The sequence below is a fragment of the Eublepharis macularius genome, chromosome 5 (genome assembly GCF_028583425.1).
Source record: "Eublepharis macularius isolate TG4126 chromosome 5, MPM_Emac_v1.0, whole genome shotgun sequence".
NCBI classification, from domain to species: domain Eukaryota; kingdom Metazoa; phylum Chordata; class Lepidosauria; order Squamata; family Eublepharidae; genus Eublepharis; species Eublepharis macularius.
The window spans coordinates 65,828,960-65,850,064 of NC_072794.1; the positions used below are offsets into that span (position 1 = coordinate 65,828,960).

At 40.7% G+C, this 21,105-nt stretch overlaps 1 protein-coding gene across 1 annotated transcript in view; it reads left to right on the forward strand.

Annotated features, from left to right (window-relative positions):
* ADGRL4 (adhesion G protein-coupled receptor L4) overlaps window positions 1–21,105 on the forward strand; it is a 167,494-nt gene that overhangs the window by 86,652 nt on the left and 59,737 nt on the right. The window contains exons 3-4 of the mRNA XM_054981978.1: window positions 3,026–3,178; window positions 18,394–18,549. Of these exons, the coding sequence (XP_054837953.1) occupies window positions 3,026–3,178; window positions 18,394–18,549 (309 nt within the window). The remainder of the gene's footprint in view (window positions 1–3,025; window positions 3,179–18,393; window positions 18,550–21,105) is intronic.

The window sequence follows — 21,105 nt, forward strand, 5'->3', positions numbered from 1 at the left end:
CATGGTACATTGCTGGTAAGCACCAGAGCTTGTGGGAGGAAAAAAAACCCATGGATTTTTCAGGGAGGGGTTTTCATGATTCCAAAGCAGCCTGGATTAGTGTTACCATTCTGAGGTATCACAAGTAGACATGGGCACGAACGGAAAAAAAACCCTGAACATCCTGTTCATCGTTCAGTGCCATCCACGAACAACGAACAACGAACATGGATGAACATGAACTGTTCCCGGACATGTTTGTTGTTGGTTGTTCATGGGGGCCAGAACCCCCCCCCAACCCCCCACTTAGCCCTTCTCTCCATAAACCTACTTACATGGCCCTTTAAAGATCTCTTTAAAGTATCAGCTGGCAGGCGGCAGGGGGGATTCCCCCCTGCCGCCTGCCAGCTGATAGTTTAAAGGGCCCTTTCCTGCCACGTGCAAGGGGCAGGACCCTTTAAACACCCCACAAACTGACCTTCCCAATGTCCAATACCCACCAAATTTTCAGGGGACATAGTCTTCACTGTCCTCTGAAGACCCCCCAAGTTTCAGAGAGATTGCACCCCGGGAAAGGCATGATCCATGGGTCTCCCCGTTGGCTGTATGTTTCTTTTCACAGTGGCAAAAATGGGACTCTCTGCTGGAAGTACTTTGAAGGGTTAAAGCCAGAAGGAAAGCCAGAAGGAGTTCAGACAGAGTTCAGTCCCTCCTTGCCTCCGGTTGCCTAGGGGATTGATTACAGCAGGTGCCAGACTGTCTGGCTTGCCGAATGGCTGCCGAAGGCAATGAACGAGGCTTTTAACGACCACCTGTTAGTTTAGGATGGGGCCCCAAGAACAGCTTGTTTGAGAACAGCAGATTAGGCTGTTCGTGGGTTTTTTCTGTTCATAATGCTGTTCATGCCTATGTCTAGTTAGTTCCATTCCAATATCAGCTTGAAATTACTACTGTAAATTATATGCTTTCATTCACTTTCTGGTATGTGAGCAAAATTGAGATCCAGTAGCACCTTAAGGTGTTACTAGACACAAATCTCATTCTTCTACTACAGACCAACACAGTTACTCACCTGAAACTTTCTGGTATGTGTCACATATGTGAATTTTCACATAGTCCTATTCTTGTGTGATTGACTCTTTAATAAATAATTAAAATAAAAGCACAGACTAAAATATAGCTATACAACTTTCCCTTGAGATATGCTTCTTACCCTGAACTGCAAAATGCTCATCTAAAAAGAATGATTTTACATTTCTTATGGGAAGTCCCTGACCTGAATGGCCCAGCCTCGCCCAATCTCATCATAACTTGGAAGCTAAGCAGGGTCAGCCCTGGTTATTACTTGGATGGGAGACCACCAAAGGAGTCTAGGATTACGACTCAAAGATACACAATGGCAAACTACCTCTGAAGTCTCTTGCCTTGAAGACACTATGGGATTGCCATAAATTGGCTGAATGGTACTTTCCACCACCATGAGAACATATAGCATAGAGGCCCTCTGCACCTTCTGGGGTAGGGCATTGGGGAGGGGCTGTGACTTATTAACAGAGCTTGGCATGCAAGAGATCTCAGGTTCAATCTTCAGCATCCCCAGTAGAAAGGATCAGATAATTTGTGATATGAAAGACCATTACCTGAGATCCTAGAGATGTGCTGTCAAGTTTGAATAGAATAATGACTTCAATGCACCAGTAGACTGATGCAGTATAAAGACAGCTTCATGAGTTCATTCCATAATACTGGAGCTGTCACCAAAAGGGAAAAGGTCTATGCTGTGGCCAAACAACTGAAATGGGAGGTTCAAGTGGAAGGAGGCCTTGGCAGATATTAGGAGGGAAGGAGACATAACACACAAATAAGATAAAAATCAGGACATACAAACAGCATTCCAAAGCAACATTATTTATATAAGTATATTTATAATATTTGCACCTTCAGTAGTACCCTTATGCCTGGTGGCCATCAGAAAACTCCATAATGATATGTTTGATTCCTATTACCTCTGAGCTCCCTTTTTAAGTACTTGAAGGGAGGGGGATCTGGGATTTTATCCGCAGTACTGGGTGAGCAGTATAAATCACCTCTCCTTTGTTTGCTGTCAGAAGTCACTGCCAGTGTGGAAAAGGGGCTGTGATCTATCTTTTCATAGTTTAAGGATCTTCAGAAAACACACTCGAGACTTCAGTAAGATGTTTTCACCCTGTGATGCAATACATTTGTGCTATCAAATTATATAGCCCACAAATACAGGCGGGTGTGGTAAAGTGAACTCTGGATAGGTGATCTGTTGGTGGTATTCTCATAGATTGGGTTTCTCTCTTAATACACTTCCATTGGGCTGAGGATGCTAAATCTTTTCTGCCATCTACTTGAATAGGATTCCACAATCATTCCTAAACAGAACTGTTAATTCCATCATTCTGAATCCATTTCTTACATGAGATGGCTTAATTTGATTTAATCACATTCTGGGTTTTTAAAAATCATTTATTTAACTTGCATGCATATATTTTTCAGTCATAATTTAAAAAACAAATGATGATAAATGGATTAATTGTAAACAAATTAAGAATATAATAATGTAAACATTAAAATACAAATAGAATCTGCATTGTTATAAGCATGTCTCATAGAATGAATTCTGACCACCAGAAGACTTATGCTAATTTTAAGAATCACTTCTTTATTAAAAAAGTAGTAGTAAAGGAAGTATTTAGCTATTATGAGTCTTCAATCCTGATTACGGACTGTGGAACAGCTGTAATGAAAATATATTTATTATTATAGGGAATGAGTATTTGTCATGATCTCAAAAACCAGAGGATGTTTATTCAGGGAATCCTATTTTCTGGGTAAAAATGTATCATATCCATTTATTCTACATGGAGTGGCCTTCATGCATGCATCATTTTAGCAGCAGTAGACAGGGACATACGAGTGTATCTTTGCCACTATAGAAGACCTTGGGAAATACTTTATTTACAGGACCTGTACATGTAAATAAAGGAAGTGCAAATAACCTGTTGTTGCTTCTTTACAGATGACAATGAATGTGCAAATGCCACACAACTTTGTGGAGAAAATGCTAACTGCACAAATACAGTCGGAAGTTACTTCTGTATGTGTGCACCTGGATTCAAATCTAGTAATGGTAATGCAACTTTTGTAACTAATGACGGATCTTCTTGTGAAGGTAAGAAGCCAATGGAACTCTGTTATGCTTTTCTAAACACATTTCTCTGTTTCAATATCAGAACCCAAAGACTGCACTACAAATTTTACAAACCTTGTCATCAGTCTTGGTACCACCAGCTCAGGATTCTTGTCAGATTTCATTCATTTTCTGAATACTAAATGGCTGAATCCTGATCTCCTTACTTCAACAAAATTATATTAACATAATCAGAACTTTAAACTCAATAATCTTGTAATTTTAATTACAACAGATTCAACATTGATCTTGCTTCCTCATCTAACTTTGTCTGTCATCCATAAGTACATGGTGGAGAGAAGGGATCTGGCTTCCAGTTTCAGAAAATGACCATTTTTCACATGCCTCTAACCCGTGGAAAAGTCACGCAAAACTCACAGCATGACAGCATCTTCATTGTGTGATTTCCCGTCATGATCCCATTTAATGGTGCAATTTCTGACATCATTGCACCATTAAATGGGATCATGATGGGAAATCGCGCTATGAAGATGCCATCATGCCATGAGTTTTGCACAATTTTCTGGAGGGTTACAGGCATGTGAAAATGGCCGAAGTTTCATTGGGCATCCAATACTGTTACATCCTGCTATTGGAGACGGAGCTCTGTCAAGTATTCAGGTTCTGGTACCTTGCAGTTTGATGTTGCTTGCATTGCTCCACCGCCAATATACATTCTTGCTAGTAGATATAGTATCAGAAATGGCCTTTGGACATGATCTCCAGTTCAGTTTGCCTACATGGCATGAGCAGTATATAATTCCTTAAAGAGCTTGCCCACCATGTTGAATTTTACTGCCAAACTCATTATTTATAAGGATACCTACTTCTTTGTTAATTTAAGGTCCAGAATCAACATGTATACTTATGGGGTTTGATGGGTAGATGGGACTGCCATGTAATGCAATGTCTTTGCTATTGCTGCCTTACTGGGCACAGCTCTCTGCTCTTATATCTAGTACAATCATGACCCCCTGATTGTGAATGAAGAAGCTCATGTGTTTTGAATAAAGAGCTATGGTCCAGGGCTGAACACATGAAAATGCCTTATAGTAAGTCAGACCATTGGTCTACCAAGGTCAGTATCATCTAATTTGACTGGCAGTCGGATGACGCCACATCACTTGCTAACTCACCCTTTTAACTAGAGGTGTCAGGAATTGAACTTGAGCCCTTCTGTATGCAAGCAATGCTCTGACCCTGAGTTACCTCATGCACAATCCTGTATGCATCTGTTCTCAGTCTGCATGAATTGTGTGTGGTTAGGATTTATACTGAAAGAGAGATTTTTTAGGGAAAAAATTATTCCTTAACCATTCTTATAGACCCAAAGGATTGCTCCTCTTTAGAAGAAATGTAACTATTTTGCATTTTTTTAGTCTTCTGGTATTTTTTATGCTGCTTGGTTGCTCCACAGGGACTAGGAAAACAATCAATAAATCTGTTTCATCTTTTGGCAAGTATATTGCCCCTGTGTTGATTGTATCTTGTTCAAGACACATCTCTTATGCTTTACAGTCCTGATAATTTGTTTGCCTCATAGTATTCCCAGTATGAGAGTTATGCTTGCATTTTAGTCTAGGGAAGCATTTGTTTAACATTTCTGCAAGGATGCTTCATATACCCATCAAGCCCTTTATTCAGCTTGATGGGATTTTATTACCACTCACTCCCAGAACGAACTATCTTCTTGATGATCTCTAGAATCTGAATGTCCACAGCCCATTTTGGATTTCCTGTGTTTTGACAATGGTTATTAGGATGAAGCAATCCCATGTGTGAGTTCAAAAAAGGAATGCAATCATTTGAAAGATCAAAATAGTCATTGTAAATATAAAAAATAGTCACATTGAACATTACATGCTGGATTTATCAACAAACTAATGAATATACCCTAATTATCTGAATTCTGATTACTTCTACATCTTTCTCCATGGACCAGTTTATCCTTATGTCAGTAGTACTCAAGATTATCCCCATTTCTGGTCAGCTGCATATTTCAATTCACTATAACCTTCACTTATCCAAAACTTCCAGTTCATCAGGTATTTTAAGTAATGGGAGTGGCACTTACATAAGTTTGCTTTCAGTGCTGCTAGAGAGAGAAAAATCACTAAATTAATGACTGAAAGAATAAAGTATTGGGTTTTGTTACAATAAAGCATTTCATGACATGTTCCACGGCAGTGTCCCGACTTAAGAATTCTGAAATATATTAGCCTGTTTTTCTAAGCTGCATTAAGACAGGCCAGCAAACCATTGGACAAGCATGACATTTACTCTGTTCTTCAAACATGTGAAAATTATTTTGAAGAATAAGGAGAAATATTGGGGAAACGCCATAAAACAAGCTTATGTTGAATAGTAGGCCATTTCCGCACCCCACCCCACCCCTGCCCACCATTTTAAGAACAAAGTGGGCACTGGGGCTTTCTGGCCAGGACAGCTTTGTAATTTCAGCCAGGTGAGGCTGTTAAAAAACAATAATCCCATCTGTCAGAGTCTGGGCTTTCAGAGCAGAGTTTCGGATGCCATGCAATCAAGTTTCAGACAATGAATTCTTTCAATTTTATTTCAACAAAACAAATAGAGGAAGAGAATATAAATAGTTATAATTATTCCTTTCTTATCCTTTCAGTTCTAACAGCTTAAGAATATTTTTAATGCAGCCAATTGTTTTCTATTATTGTCATCTAAAATATTCTTAGAGAATGTTGAATTGCTGTTAGTTTAACTATTGATAACAATTCCCACATTTTCAAGAACCAGTCTAACTTGACAGGCAACTTTGGCTGTTTCCAATAGCATGCAAATACTTCCTAGAAATAATTTCTAAATTGAACTGGTGCCATCTATTCGGCCTGAACTGGACAGTCCCAGCACAAGCAGTCCTTGAATTTCACCCTGGGCGTGCTAAAAATAAATTATATGTTTGAAATAACTTATAAATGATTTACATTAGTAATTAACCTCTTTCTTTGAATTGATAATTTTGAAATGTACTGAATTATATATAACTAGCACTGCACAGTGTTTACCATTTTTAGGGAAAGTGCAGTTACTATTAATTTTTGTATTAATTTTTAATACCCCATTTATAAATGCTGTTTGAAACCTGACTGAAAGTATGTTATTTTGTCATTCATGGTAAAAGGCATTGAAGGCTATTGCCTTGCTAAAAATGACACAAATAAATAAATAAAATGCTATTTATTTGCTTAATGTACTTAGGACTCAGGTTTCTTTGTGCCACTGACATGAAGAGAAAAACACAGCTAGCAATGAAGTTCATCCCCAAAGCTGATCTATGCAATCATTATGTGAACAACAGATATTTTTGCATCTGTGTTCTCATGCTTGACATTTCCATTTGTGACGAGTGAGTTGGTATATGAAGGACAGCTGCATGCTTCAAACACAAGAGGTGCCATAAATTTACAACAAACAGTTGTGTCACTCACGATAGACTTCTTTGTTCCTTAATAGTTAAGGTTCCATGGTATAAATCCAGAACCAGATTAACTCTTCCATTGATAGTACAGTAAAATAAGGCCTTAGGTGTCTTCTGCACCCATGTTTTGGTTCAGTTTGAATGCTAGTGTGATGTCACGCCCCCTTCTGCACAGCACGGTAGTGCATTTGTGCCCCTTCCAGCTTTCCCCTGGCTTTCCCGCACTCTCTCCTAAGCTTCCTTTATTATGACTGTTTTGGAAAAACTGCAGCAAAGTTGAGGTAGATGCTGTGTGGGTGAGGATTCTTTCTCTCATTCTGTCCTCATTTTTGCTGTGTATCATCTGAGGTGGTGATGGAGAGTGCCCTAAAGTCATAGCTGACTTATGGGCCGTTTTCACACGGCCACACGCTGGGAAGATCATGCATCTCCCTAGTGTGATTTCCTGGCACGATCCTGCTTAATGGCCCTTTTTCTGATGTCATTGGGCCATTAAAGGGGATCGTGCCAGGAGATTGTGCTAGGAAGATGCTTCATGCTGTGAATTTGAGCAGTCTCCCAGGGTGTGTGTGAAAACAGCCCTGGTGAGCCCTGGTGGAGTTTTCATAGCAAGTGACTAACAGAGATGGTTTGCCATTGCCTGTCTCTGCAACCCTGATCTTTGTTGGAGGTTTCCCATCCAATTACTAACCAAGGCCAACCCTACTTAGTTTCTGAGATCTAACAAGATCAGGCTCACCTGAGCTATCCAGGTCAGAACCTCTTAGAATCAAAAGTAGGTTCTTTGCAAGAGAAAAAAGTGCCTCTGCTAGTGAAATGGATCCACAGGATCTGATGCAATTTTAGATCTGTAGATAGATTAATAGACTAGATGTCTGTGGATGTACAGAAAATATCTCTAGAAGGTGGCTATATGCTCCTTTTCAGCCTAGTCTCCTTTACAATTTCCTGTATTCCAAATTTACATGGAGATTATTCCTTTGTCAGTGACAGAAGATTAAAGATGATGTCAAAAAATTCAAATACTGATATTCTTTGCAGTACCTGAGGCAAGATAATTTTGCATTGTATATTATGATATCATGCAAGAAGTAACGTAAATGAAGGATGCCATCTAACAATCAAGTTGCTTGTTCTGCAGTTCCAGTGAAGTCTTGCAACACAGGAAATCTTTTTCGGTCTCCCAGTGAGCAGCATAGCTGCTTTGGGCTGGGGGGGCACCTTTTGCCTCCCCGGCAGAGGAAAAGTAGCAACATACTCTTCACAGCCAGCTGGGGATCTGGGGAGGGGACAGAACCAGGCACTTTATAAGGCAGCTCCACTCCTCCCTCCTCAGCAGTTTGCTTCATGCTCGGTCCACCCACCCCGCAGTAGTGTAGGTTTAGCTTGTCACTGGTTACCAGGGTCAGGTAGGAATTTTTTCTCCTTTCTCCAATTGGCTTATGGAGCATGGAGTATTTTGCTTACCTAGCATTTCTTGTGTGGGATGTGGTAATTGGCTTTGTGGTGGAGCCATAAATGGGTTCTCCCTGGAAGGATAGGGTTTGGGAGAAATGAGCAGATCAGTGAGCATCCTTGGCACATCCCCATTTGAGGGGGAATTGGGGTATGTCAGGATCACTGGTATTGTTTCATGGCTGCCAGCTGAGAGGGCAGACTGCTGTGTGGGATCCATGAGTACAAGTAAGGCCCTCATGTTTGATGGCTGGGGTGCTATAGTCTTGGCGGGGGTTCCATTTGCCTGGCCAGCTGTCTCAGCCATGCATATTGAAGGCTTCATGCCCAAGGCAGCAAGGCTCACCCAGACTGATCAGGGCAGAGGTCCAGGGGAGACAGCAGGGCCTGACTTGTACAGCTAGTTAGGCCTTCCCATATTATGTTTAATGTTATGTTGTTGCCAAATAAAATGGCCCATTAGTTGTCAACACTTGTGTCTGCCTCTTCATTCCGTCTGGGGTGGGGCAATATCTGAGATAGCAGAAGTCAATGTGATATTTTAGCAAATGTTAAGAAAAATAATGATTGACTGATATTCCCATACATTAAATTTCAGTTAAAGTTCGGAAAGTGGAGATTTTTTCCAAAAATCTTAGTGGATCATAATCCAATAGAGTTAATTTGGAAGATTGGAAGTAAGAAAGAAAGAAGATGGAGATTAAATGATACATTATTATTATAAGATGAAGTAATACAAAAATGCAAGAGAGACTAGATGGAATATTTTAGCTTTAATAATACAACTGAAACCATTGTGACAACAGTATGGGAGACTAGCAAGGCTTACATCAGAGGAACTTTATTGGCAATAACTGCAAGAAAGAAAAAAGAGAAACAACATTCTGTAAAGAGAATAACAGATAAAATGAAGACGTTAGAACAAGGCCATAAAACTTCTGGATAAGAAGAAACTGAAGAAATTAAAACAATTAAAATCAATTGTATTTGTTAGAAGAAATGCAGAAAAAAACTAAAATATTTAAAGGAAAGGCATTTTGAATGTTCAAATAAACCTGGAAGATATCTAGCAAATTGTCTAAGAAAAGAAAGAGAAAAAAGAAGGATACCTGGAAAGGAGAAAAGAAAGAGATAAAAGGAGGATATCTGAAAAGAAAATCAAGTGGTTTATGTAGAACAAGAAATGCATGAACAAATAAAGAATTTTTTCTTGAATCCTTACAAAGAAGACTTTATAGATGTCAAATGGAGAAATATTTATCAGAGGTACCAATTAAAAGACTTACATAGAACTATAGAAGAATTCTCAATCAAGTGATAACAATACAAGAAATTAACTACACTATAAAAACACTAAAGAAGAATAAAGCACCTGGACCAGACGGCTTGACAGCACCTTATTATAACTGCTTTGAAGAACTATTAGCAATACCTTTGCAAAGAGTAGTGAATGAAATTCAAGAGAAAAAGTATATATCACCTACTTAGCAAGAAGCAAATATAACTTTAATACATAAAGAAGGAAATGACCAATTATTATTGTCATATAAACCAATTTCATTATTAAATGTGGATGATAAGATTTTTACAATGATGGTCAAAAGATTAAGAAAATGCATTCTAGATTTATTTCACAAAGCTCAAACAAGTTTTGTTCCAAGAAAATGTACGAAAGATAATATTAAATATTTGTTGCATGCAATTGAATATTTGAGGAGAAAAGGAATAAAAAAATAGCATCCCTGGATGCCGAGAAAGCTTTTGACAACGTATCTTGGTTATTTTAAATGAAAGTTTTACAAAATATGAATTGTGGAACAGAAGTTTTAAACTGGATGCAAAGTATTTATACAAAACCAATAATAAATGATTCTTTAATGGAAAAAATTGAAATAGCAAAAGGAACCCGACAAGGTTGTCCAATATCACCGCTATTACTTATTTATTTTGGCAATGGAAATTTTGGATATAAAAATTAGACAAGATATCAGGATTTCTGGAATAAAAAAGATAAAGAAAAATGTACGATGAAAAGTTATGCAGTCTTTGCCTTTACATGAATAATAAAATTAAATATTTCCTTGCAATATACAATGGAACAAATAATTAGATTTGGAATTTATTCCAGATATAAATTGAATAAAAAGAAGACAAAGATGATGCTATTAGCAGCAGCCTAAGTAGAAGAAGAGAGAGAGAGAGAAATAACAAAATGTGTTGTTACTAAAAATCAAATAAAATATTTGAGAATATATGTAAGGACAAAATCTTTATAAAGACAATTATCAAAAAGTTTGGGTGAGCATTATTGAAGATTTAGAAAGATGGGAGAGATTGAAAATATTGTGGTCAGGAAGAATTTCTGCAGTCAAAATGAATATATTACGAAAGTTGATGTGAAGCCTCAGAGGAGGGGAAACTCTCTTACTTCAGGCAACTGCCCCCTTGTCTCATCATCAGCCCTCCTGCACTAGTGCTCCCTGACCTGATTTCCCCTTCCTACCAGTCCAGAGGCTGGACTCGGCCTCGTTGCCACCTTCCTGGCCCGGGAGCCCTCCTCAGTGGAGCTCCAGCCCGGCCCCCTCACTCACCCATCCAGAGGCCTGCTTGCGGCCTAAGGGGTAGACCCAGTGACCAGCCCCAGCTGGGAGGAGTCCACAGACGACACCCACTGACAATGTTCAGCTGACATTCAGAGCGGCATGGCGACCATCCCCATGGCAGGCCCGCACGAGGAAGCAGAAGGCCCCAGCGCTGACGCCCTCCACCCAGCCAGGAAGAGCCGCCCTCAGTCCCCCAGAGGAGGGCCAGCTGAGCCCAAACCGGGTGCCTGGCTCACCCAGAAGCAACCACGTCCAGCATGTGGAGAGTGGGCCCAGCTAGGGCACCAAGAGGGGTGGGGGAGGGATCCTAGTGACGGGCTCAGAGGGGCAGAACCAGACCCAGAGTGGCAGGGAGAGCAAGGGGAGGGGACAGGAGAAGAGCAGAGCTTATCAGGGGGAAAGGGGAATATAAAGGGTGTTCCCAGGGACGCTGAGGAGGAGACAGCTGAGGCAACTGGAGAAGGAGCAGAGAGAGGGAATGGGAACCAGAGCCCAGCAGGGTAGGAGGAGGAAAGGGGTGACTTAACTCCCTCCCCCTGAGACAGAGGGAGCATCCTTGTAGGGGGAGACCATGGTGGAAGGCGGGTCCAGAGTCACAGGGGGTGCAGGGGCTCACACCACCTTCCCCTGTACATCTCTTGTCTTGCAGAGACTGTGGAGCTGACGGTCTGGGGCTAATGACAGCAGGATAGGTGCTAGGGACCCAGTCTATTAGGTGCTTCCTGGTGGGCTGTTGCCGTCTAGCCTCACTTGCTGCTCTCAGCTCTCTGGGGCACTTGCGTCCCCCTGTCCCTTGCTCTCGGTCCGGGGCTTTGGCACCTACTTCCAAGCATGCCTCCACCAGCTTCCTCTTCTAGGCACTCCCAGTGCTTGACACACCACCACTGCCACTGTCTTGGTTGCCTCTCACTCTTGTCTCTAACATGCTGCTCTCCTCACTCCTTCCACCACTGCCCATCCCTTCACTGGCTGGGCGTCTCGCTTTTAAAGTGAATATTGTCTGACCTCAACCCCACCAGGTGCCATGTCACCACACACTCTTCCTCTTAACTTGTGTGCCACTGTGACAGGAAGTCTGCATTAGAGTATCCTAAGCCCACTCAGGGCAGGACTGTGAACACATATGGGTGAAGTTTTAGCATCTACTGTTGGATCCGTTCATTTTACTGGTCTCAATCCCTCATCCAATGCCACACTGTATGGTCAGTCATCAGGGTAAAAGAGTTGCACCGTATATAATAGCACAAAGAAGTCATGGTCCATTTCACCACCAGCATCTTCTTTTCCAATGACAAATAGGCCCTTTCCTGGGGAATAACTTCCTACTGAGTAACGGGATGGGGTGTTCTCACCCATCATGTGTCTGAACCAGTCCCATTCCTGAGGCATCAGTATATACTGTAAAGGACCATGTGAAATCAGGCCCCTACACCACCAGGGAATTTGATCCAGAGCCTTTTGGTGCACCAGCTCCCAAGGGACTGGCTCCTGAACCCCCTTCTTAAAAAGATCAGACAAGGGATCTTCCCAGGTTGCAAAGTGCAGGACAAAACAGCTGTAATAGCCTGCAATGACATAAGCCCCACTCACTCCCCCAGTGTGAGGCACATTTTTCCTCCAAAACTGTCAAGATCGTTTGCTGTGGCTGAGCAGCCTCTGGTAGTGATTCTCTGGGTGTTATTTAAATGTCTTTTCCCCCACACTTTAAGCTTATATATTTATGGCTTATATCCCAGCCCAAATATTTGGTGAGAAGCAAAAGCCCACATCTTCATCAAATGAAATGGCACTATGCAAGGGCCATGGCAGCTCACAGGAAGGGGCTGCCACCCCAAAGCCTTAACTACAGAGGCCAGCATTTGTGGGGCACAGTGCAAGGAAGACCAAGAAAGCTGGGGCAGCTGCCTCCCTCTCTATTTCTTAACTGTTGGTGTGCTCTCACCGCTCCCCAAGCCAGGACTCAGGAGATGGGTAACTGTAAAGAAATTTGAGAGGGAGTTGTTAGTCAGACATCCTGGACCTAGCTCTCCACCCATGTATGGGTGCCAGCTACCCCCAGATTTCCACTCAGTCCCCCCAGTGCACTCTTGCCCCACCACCATGTGACTCCTGCCTTGCGTTCAAAATCCCCATGGCTAGGGACTCTCGAGCAGAGCCTCCAGTCACATTCCTACTTACCTAGGGTCATGAGTGCCCTGGTTGGCAGTTATTTAGGGTACCTGGGGATATGCCAGCGTAGGCTGCAGCTGGCTCCCCGATCACTCCTCCCCAGCATTGTTTTGTTATACATAACAGACCAACTTCAGAATTTCAAGAAAAATGGAAAGTTTTTTTCAATTATATAGCTGAAAATCAGGAACAAAATTAAATTTACACAGAGAAAAATGGAAGGAAAGAGTTAGGTAATACGTGCTTATAATAAAAATGTTATTGGATATGAAGATACTGGATACTTGGACACTGAGAGATCTCTGTCTTTTGGTGCTACACCTCTGAAGATGCCAGCCACAGCTGCTGGCGAAACGTCAGGAACTACAATGCCAAGACCACGGCAATACAGCCCGGAAAACCCACAACAACCATCGATATGAAGATAGATGGAAAAGATAGAATCAAGATATTTAAATAGAAGTGAAATATTGAAAGAATAGGCTGAAAGCCTATTCCCTCTATATGTTATGTTATCTGTGTTATTTAGGAACCAAAGAAGAATTATCTTTCATAACCCATAATATTATATGTATGGAATGGTGTTGTCTATAGAAATTATGCTCAGGCTTTGTTGACATGCAAAATTACTACTTTTCTGGTTCATAGGCCCTCTATATTCATCACCTGGTTCCTTTTAGGGTTGTGCATTTGGACATTAACTATCAACTTGGATCCAGAGCCCTTCTATTTAACTAATCAAATACTGTTTTAATAGTTGTTTTTAACTAACCCAAATAAAACATTAATAAGTCAGGAGTCTCTAGAAATTTTGGTAAATGATCCTTATTCTGACATCCACTGTCTTCCACTGGTGCGGGGAGGGCAGCATACAAATCAAATCAAATAAATGCAGTTGCATGAGGTGAGGTCAAAGAGAGGAAGGGCAAGGGGAAACATAATCTTACTCACAAAAGCGTCTTCCAACCAGATAAATTAGCATATAGTCCCACCAAAGCGGATCATACCAACAGATATTTCTGGGCACAGCGTTCCTGTTTTCCAGCAATTACTGAACTCTTCCCATTAGCTTGGGACACATTCTTGATTTTATAATATAAGCAAAAGTAGCTTGTGAATCCATTCTCTGTTCTGTTGCTGCACCTACCATCCTAGGAGCAAAGTTATTGTGTTTTCTGAGATAGTAACTGTAGGCAAGGGGAGGGGTGATAGAGATACCAGTCATGTCTTTCCAAGATATTTTGTTAATATCCGCTGGACTGTAGGCACTGGAAGGTGGGCACAGTCATTGATCATTTCATTGCATTTGGTTGGAAGAGGGAGGGTTACAGGTGGAAATGTGTTTCCTTTTTAAATAGAACCAAGAATTTTTAAAATGGAATAGCTATACCAATAATTATTATAGTAAAGAAAATAAAATCATTAAAGAATGCAATGAACAGAAGAATGCTCCTAATAATATCTCTGTGCACATCCCTACTTCCATCCTTAATTCTCTTGTGGCACACTTCTACGACAATCCTCTGTTCACAAATTATCTTGCCCTTTTCAAGTCAGCACTTCTACACACAAATCTCCATCTGTTCATTTCATGAGTTTATTTTTCCTCTGCTCCTAATTCATCATCCATCCTAATGTTATCCCCACCTCTTCTATTCTTACAATTACATTCTCATAATATGCTTGAAGTTCAATCAGTTTTCTTCTTCTTTCAAAATTCACCTGTAATATTTCTGGTGCATTTCTGGATGCCGCCTTCTGTCCAAGTAAATGAGGTCGTAAACATTGTTGAATTATTAGAATTTGTACAGTGTTTTCTAACCTACCTCATCATTTATTAGATTTATTGGATTAACATTCTTCTTCTGGTAGTTTTCTAATGTTAAAAGCCCCATAAAAAACAGCATCAACAAAAACTGCATAGAAAACATCATTATCTAAGAGCCAATTGGAACATATCATGGTGGGGAAGTCAAGAAGGGCTAATAATTAGGTATTTCCATTTGAGAAGGAGTTATATATTTACCCTAACCTCCATAAATATTGAACTCTATGAAACAACAACAAAACCTTAAGAAGAGCATAGCTGCTTTTGATCTACTGGATTATGTAGGAAATTCAGTGGTAGTGCATATGTTTTGTATAGAGAAGATTTTGGGTTCCGTTCCTGGTGTCTCAAATGGAAAACATTTGATGGAGATTCTTCTTGGCCTCAAAGAGCCATTGCCAGTCAGAGAACAAAATACTGACTTGGATAAACCAAAGTATAAGACAGCTTCTTGCATTCACAAGTTCATTTGTGGCTCTTTCAGCCATAGATGCCATTGGGCAAGCCCCTTGGCTGAGAGGCTATTGGCAGTGTTGGATAAATTGGATGACTAAAAGGTACATCATAAAAGGAAGCTCCACCTTCCTAACAGAGGCATTTGCCTGACCTGCTCACTCTCTCATTGGAAAACATGGGATCAACTGGTCATCTTTTAGGGCTGATAGATAATTTTCAATCTCCTATGTTTGAGTTAAGAAAGGAGACTCTCTGTCAATACCTCTCTCTCTCTCTCTCTCTCTCTCACACACACACACACACACTTCATGTTGCTAGATGGTGATGTGTTTGGACTAGGGGTGTGCAGTTCAGTTTGGAATTTGGATTAAAATACTGAATTTTGGCTGAGTCGGTGAGATCTTATTATTCCAAATGTTTTAAAAGGAAGGGGTATTCCAAATTTTTACTGAATTTTTCAAACCAAACTGAAGCAAGGGACACTGTTGCAACTTAGCCCAGCAGAAGCAAACTGAAGCAAGGAAATGCCTTGTGTTTGCTGTTGAGTACTGCTTGGTTCTGTTCTGTGGTCTTTCCCCACTGACTGAACCTACAGCCTGACTGCTGTGAATGACACTAATTCCATTTGTCTAAGTTGCAACAATGTTGCTTGCTTCAGTTTGGTTTGGATGGAATGGGTGTGATTCTCTGATGTGATGTTGGTCCCCTTGCTTTACTTTGGTTCTGTAGGGATTCCATTCCTGTTCTTCAATTTGGTTCTATTGGACTTTCTCTGGGATGAGCTCAGTTTGTATTTGGGAGTCTGCCTTGGCCAGGGCAGCCTTGCCTCAGTGTGTTTCTGCAGTGGGAGTCAGCTTTGACTTTTTTCTCATAGGAAATAATAGAGTGTATGGGAGCACCTTGTTCAGGAGCCCAAAGAATTGGCCCCCTGGGTCCAAACTTCCTAAAATTTGGGTGATCTGTAGAGGACAGTCAGTTGTAGGTCCTCTATAAATTTGGGAGAGTTTAATTGAAAATTGACAACCCCAACCTCCCATATATTCCCCAGATATTTTCCCCATAGAGAATAATGGAGAGTGGTTGGGGGAACCTTTTTTGGGAGCCCATAAAATTGGCCTCCAGGGTCCAATATTCCTGAAATTTGGAGTGGGGGGGGGGTCTTTAGAGAACAGTCATGAGTAGGTTCCCTTCAAATTTGGCAAAGTCTGCTTGAAAATTACACACACACACACACACACAACACACACACACAGCCTACTGGATATTCCCCAGAGTGATTTCTCCATAGGGAATAATGGTGGAATATTACCATTTTTTTCAAAAATAGCCAAACCAAATTAGAGAATTAATTTGGAATTCAGAGAATTCTAATTTTTTTCTCAGACTGGGTAAAAAAAATTAGATTTACTGAATTGGGGGTGGGGTGCATACCCCTAGTTTGGACTGGGTTGGAGTGGTGTGCATTCAGATATACCAAAACAGAAATTAAATAAAAAATTATCAATTTCGGTTCAGGTCAGTTATGCCCAAAGTAACCCAAACACTCCTGAAAGTATGGAGAATAATGAGAAGTTATCTTCTGTAATATCATGAATCTTCATGAATCTTTTGGGTTTGGGGAAGTGGAGATGGAAAGAGCAAGCTAGCCAGGGCAAACAGCAATTAGGTGGCATCTCATCCCTTTTAAGTTTAAAGGGATGAGGCTCAACTAACAGCTGATAATCTTCTGAGGCCAGGTCTATTCTGCCCAGTGCCCTTTAAATTTTTAAAAATGGGAAAAGGAAGCCCTTTACATTTTTAAAATTGAAAAGGAAGGATCTAGGACATACCGTGCCAGTCAACGTCAGCCACTGGAAGCTCTTCGGGGCTGTGTTGCAACCACTGGCCCTTCTCTGGGTGGTAGAGCCCACCTGGACTCTGACAACTAGAAGAATGTCTGCTGGGCCACTAGGTCCACAAGCAGTGTGTTCCCACCACTGTGAGGCTTGGCTGGTGCACAGATTTGCTGGCAGGGCTTTGCAAGGCTCCAGAAGGCTTCATAAGGCTTTGCAGAATGCCAGCGCCAAACAACTTTTTGCCCTGGTTAGCTTGCTCTGTGCTCACTCGTTCTCTTCCCCTCCCACCCCACTTCTCCGGGGGGGGGGGGGGTTGCACTTTAAAACTTCCCTTTTTAATGTAATGCCTTGCAGAAAAGCCCAGATCAAAATTAAAATGGAAGTGCACATCCCTAGTGGGTTGCTCATCAGAGGTAAGTGCCAATTGGTGAGCATCCTGAGGCAGCACACAGTGATGAATGTCCATTTCTGAAATGGCACATCATCCTTTGTACTGGGTGGGTTGCAAAAGCAGTATTTTCTAAGCCTTAGTTGTCTGCTAGTCATGTGGTGGGGGTGAAGCTTGGAATCTCTGGGAACATTTAATGTGTAGGTTAAGATAAACAAAGCTGGCAAGAATACTGGACAAGAGAGGAGCAAGGGTAGAGTTACAAAACCATTGGGAGCAACCAGGCTACTATTGTTGAACCCTACTAGCAAAAGTTAGTAGAAATTTGTGATGATGCAGATCAGCCATGTAATAAAATTTACCAAAACATGATTGCCTCAGGTCTTCATTCGGGCAGCAGTGGTATAACTATTTCATAGGGATCATTATGAAGAATTAAGCATTTTGCTGGTATATAATTAATGCTTATGGTTTGATGACATTAAACATGAATCATACATTTCAGTTGTAATAATCTAGTTATTATAAATTTGTATTTGCTTTGCTTTGGAAAAAAATTATATGAACTTTAACTCAGTTTCAGACTTTTTTGCTTAGGGTTTACTTTGAGTCAAAACTTTCTAGGGTTATGAATATTAATTCTGAATGATGTGAGTCAATAAGGATAAAGGCAAAGATACACCTGATCATATGCAGAGAGGATCTCTGCCATACTGAACCACTACAGCCAAGATTAAGAGCCACAGCTTCCAGTTAGCAAGATCAGGTTTCTAGACATGCATGAGATCCACTGCTATCTCTCTTTGAAATTAAGCACTGTTCTAGCTACCTTGAAATTTCAGCAATATAATTTGTCATGCATATTTCCATTACATTTGATGAATAGTACAGCTTTCTCATGAATTTTTTTGATATGAAATTGCTTGCAGTATGTTGGTTTACTATCAACAAAGCAGCAAGGTGTTAGTGTGTAAAACCTTTTTTAAAATTCAATTTCTCACAATATTTGCAGATATAGATGAGTGCAGTGAAGCGGTAACCATTGCCTGTGGAGATCATGCGAAATGTGAAAATTCGGATGGAGGATATAACTGCTCCTGTAAGGAAGGTTATCAACCATCCACAGGAAAATTACAGTTTAAGCCAAATGATGGCACTTCCTGCCAAGGTAAATGATATTATAGGGGTTTATGTGTTATTATAGAACTACATCTTCTGAGAGGCCCACCAGTGACTCTTTCTCTTCAGTTAGATTAATCTGCTGGATATGAAAAACTAGCAAGACGTGAATTCCTAGATTTTTTAAGAATATGTGTTTGCTGAAAAATAGAAGTAATTTGTTGTGTATCATAAAAACAGAATTGATGCTCTTCTTTTTTGTGCCAACCAACGTGCAATAATGTTAAGTGGCCAAATACCATGTATAAGTGACTGTAGACTGCTATTATGATCTACTGACATATATTATGGCCCAGATTTGTTACACGCAAGTAAAGGTTGGATAAAATCAAGCTCTTACATAAATTTGGTACAACAGTCACTTGAATTCATTTCCAATAGTACCTTAAAGATCAACTCAATTTCCATGATATGAGCTTGAGAGTCAAAGCTCCCTTTCCTGATGAAGGGAGCTTTGACTCTCAAAAGCTCATACCCTGCAAATCTTTAAGGTGCTACTGGACCCAGGTCTTGCTCTTCAACTACAGACCAACACAGCTAAACATCTGAAGCTGTCTTGAATTCATTTGTCTTGGATCCTACAGCCCATTTTTGATGATGGGCGAACATTTCTGCCAGTCAGGAAGAGAGATATTGATGCCAAGTGCCTTCTGCCCACTTTGCCCACTATTCATGGGGGTTCACTGAATCCCAGAAAGAGAATTTTGAGATGCGCAGTAGACTGCAATAGGAGGAGAAGACAGTGCTACTTCCACTCCATTCATGGTTTGTGTAGAACACAAGCCATATAAGAATTTTCCCTCGGAATATTTTCTGGGGGAAGAATTCTGGGGGAAGGATTAAATGCCTAATCCTGCCTGCATCAGATCAATTTGTGTGTGCATATTTATTTACTGTTTTCATTAGGGATAACCTAGACACTACTCTCATGCATTATGAAGCCCCTCCATAACAGCCCAAAGAACATACTTACTGCTATTATTATATTAAAATGTTCTACATAATTGGCTGCTGCTGGTAGCAATGGAGAAATGTAGAAAGTGTGATAGCAAACTATGAGTAAGTTCTACTAGAATTACACAGGGGTGTGTGGGAAGTAAGTCTGATTTCTGATATGCTCATCAGCTGCATATTTTCAGAAATATCTAGAAAGGCCCTGGGAAATACAATGTCAAAGCACCTTAAAATATTCAATTAGTTAGTTTGACCAGTTTTAAATTATGGTTTTATGTATTTTTAAATGTTTATTGTGCAATTTCATTGTAAGCTGCCTTGAGTTCCATCAGGTAGAAAGGTGGTATATAAATAAACAAAAAAAAACCAAATAAAATCTTTTACATTAAAAGAAAATTACTATAAGATCATATACCAATGGATTGTATACGCAACACTGATGAAATGAAGGCTTGAAGTGTGGTTCTAAAAGAGCTGACTTCAAGCATTCTTGCCGGCATTGTCCCATAGTAAAAGAGTTTTGGGGGAAGGTCCTATGAGGGGTACAAAGGATGCTTGGTTTCTAGGATGATTAAAAGATTATATTTTACTCAAATATCAAGCAATGGTTCGGGATATGCCAACCGCTGCAAAGATGGTAATAGTTAACAACTGGAAAATGCAACTTCTTTGAATATTAAAATTTGGATGAGTAATTTCACTAGTTACCATACTTTAGCAAAGTTAACAGATTTACTCAAATTAAGGGATGGTTGTGTTAAGAAACCCTATTTGGTCTGCAAATTCTGGCATAAGGAATTAAATTTTTCTATAGGTCTATATAACTGAGCAGTCCTTTTATGATTTGATGATAGGGGATGGTGGATAGTTGTACTAGCAGCTACGCTTTTAAAGGACAAAGCATAAATTATATGGAATCCTGTTGAAGTGAAGCTACAATAAGAAATTAAGTTAAGTACACATTAAGTATCAAAATATTTGCAGGCCCAGCAGAGAGGGGCACCTCGGGAACAGGAAAACCAAAACATGAGACATGTTGTTGGAATTGAAAACATGACCACAAAGTTCTTGGCTACTACTGCAAGAGCTTTGGCATACTATGGGGCAATTGTTCTAGACACCAGCCAACCCACCTGCCCAGTCCTCCTGCTGGGGGATACCATGGGATGGCAGGATGTGGGATATGGGTGAAAGACACTGCATAGTTGCCCCTGCCACCTGGGAGTGGGGATGCCTGAAATCCCCCAAGCTGGTGATGTCTCTGCCAGACCTAGCTCCTGGATTGCTTAAGGTGATCACCAAAGGTGGGGAAACAGGCTTGCAAGCCCTGCTCACCCCCCAAATCATCTCCATGCTGATACTGCCAACCATACAGTTGGGATGATGAGAGAAGTCAAACCAGGTCAATCACAAATGCACAACAACCAGCAATCCATACGCCAACTGAATAAGAGGAGGGATAGGAAAGGAAAAGCCAAAGTTAGAATGACCTCACAGTGCAGCAGCCCCTATTAAATCCCAGCAAGGTGGGTCAGAAGTCTACTTCTTCCTCAGGTCCACCAGCTGGACCCTGCCTCCCCAGCTAGCCAGC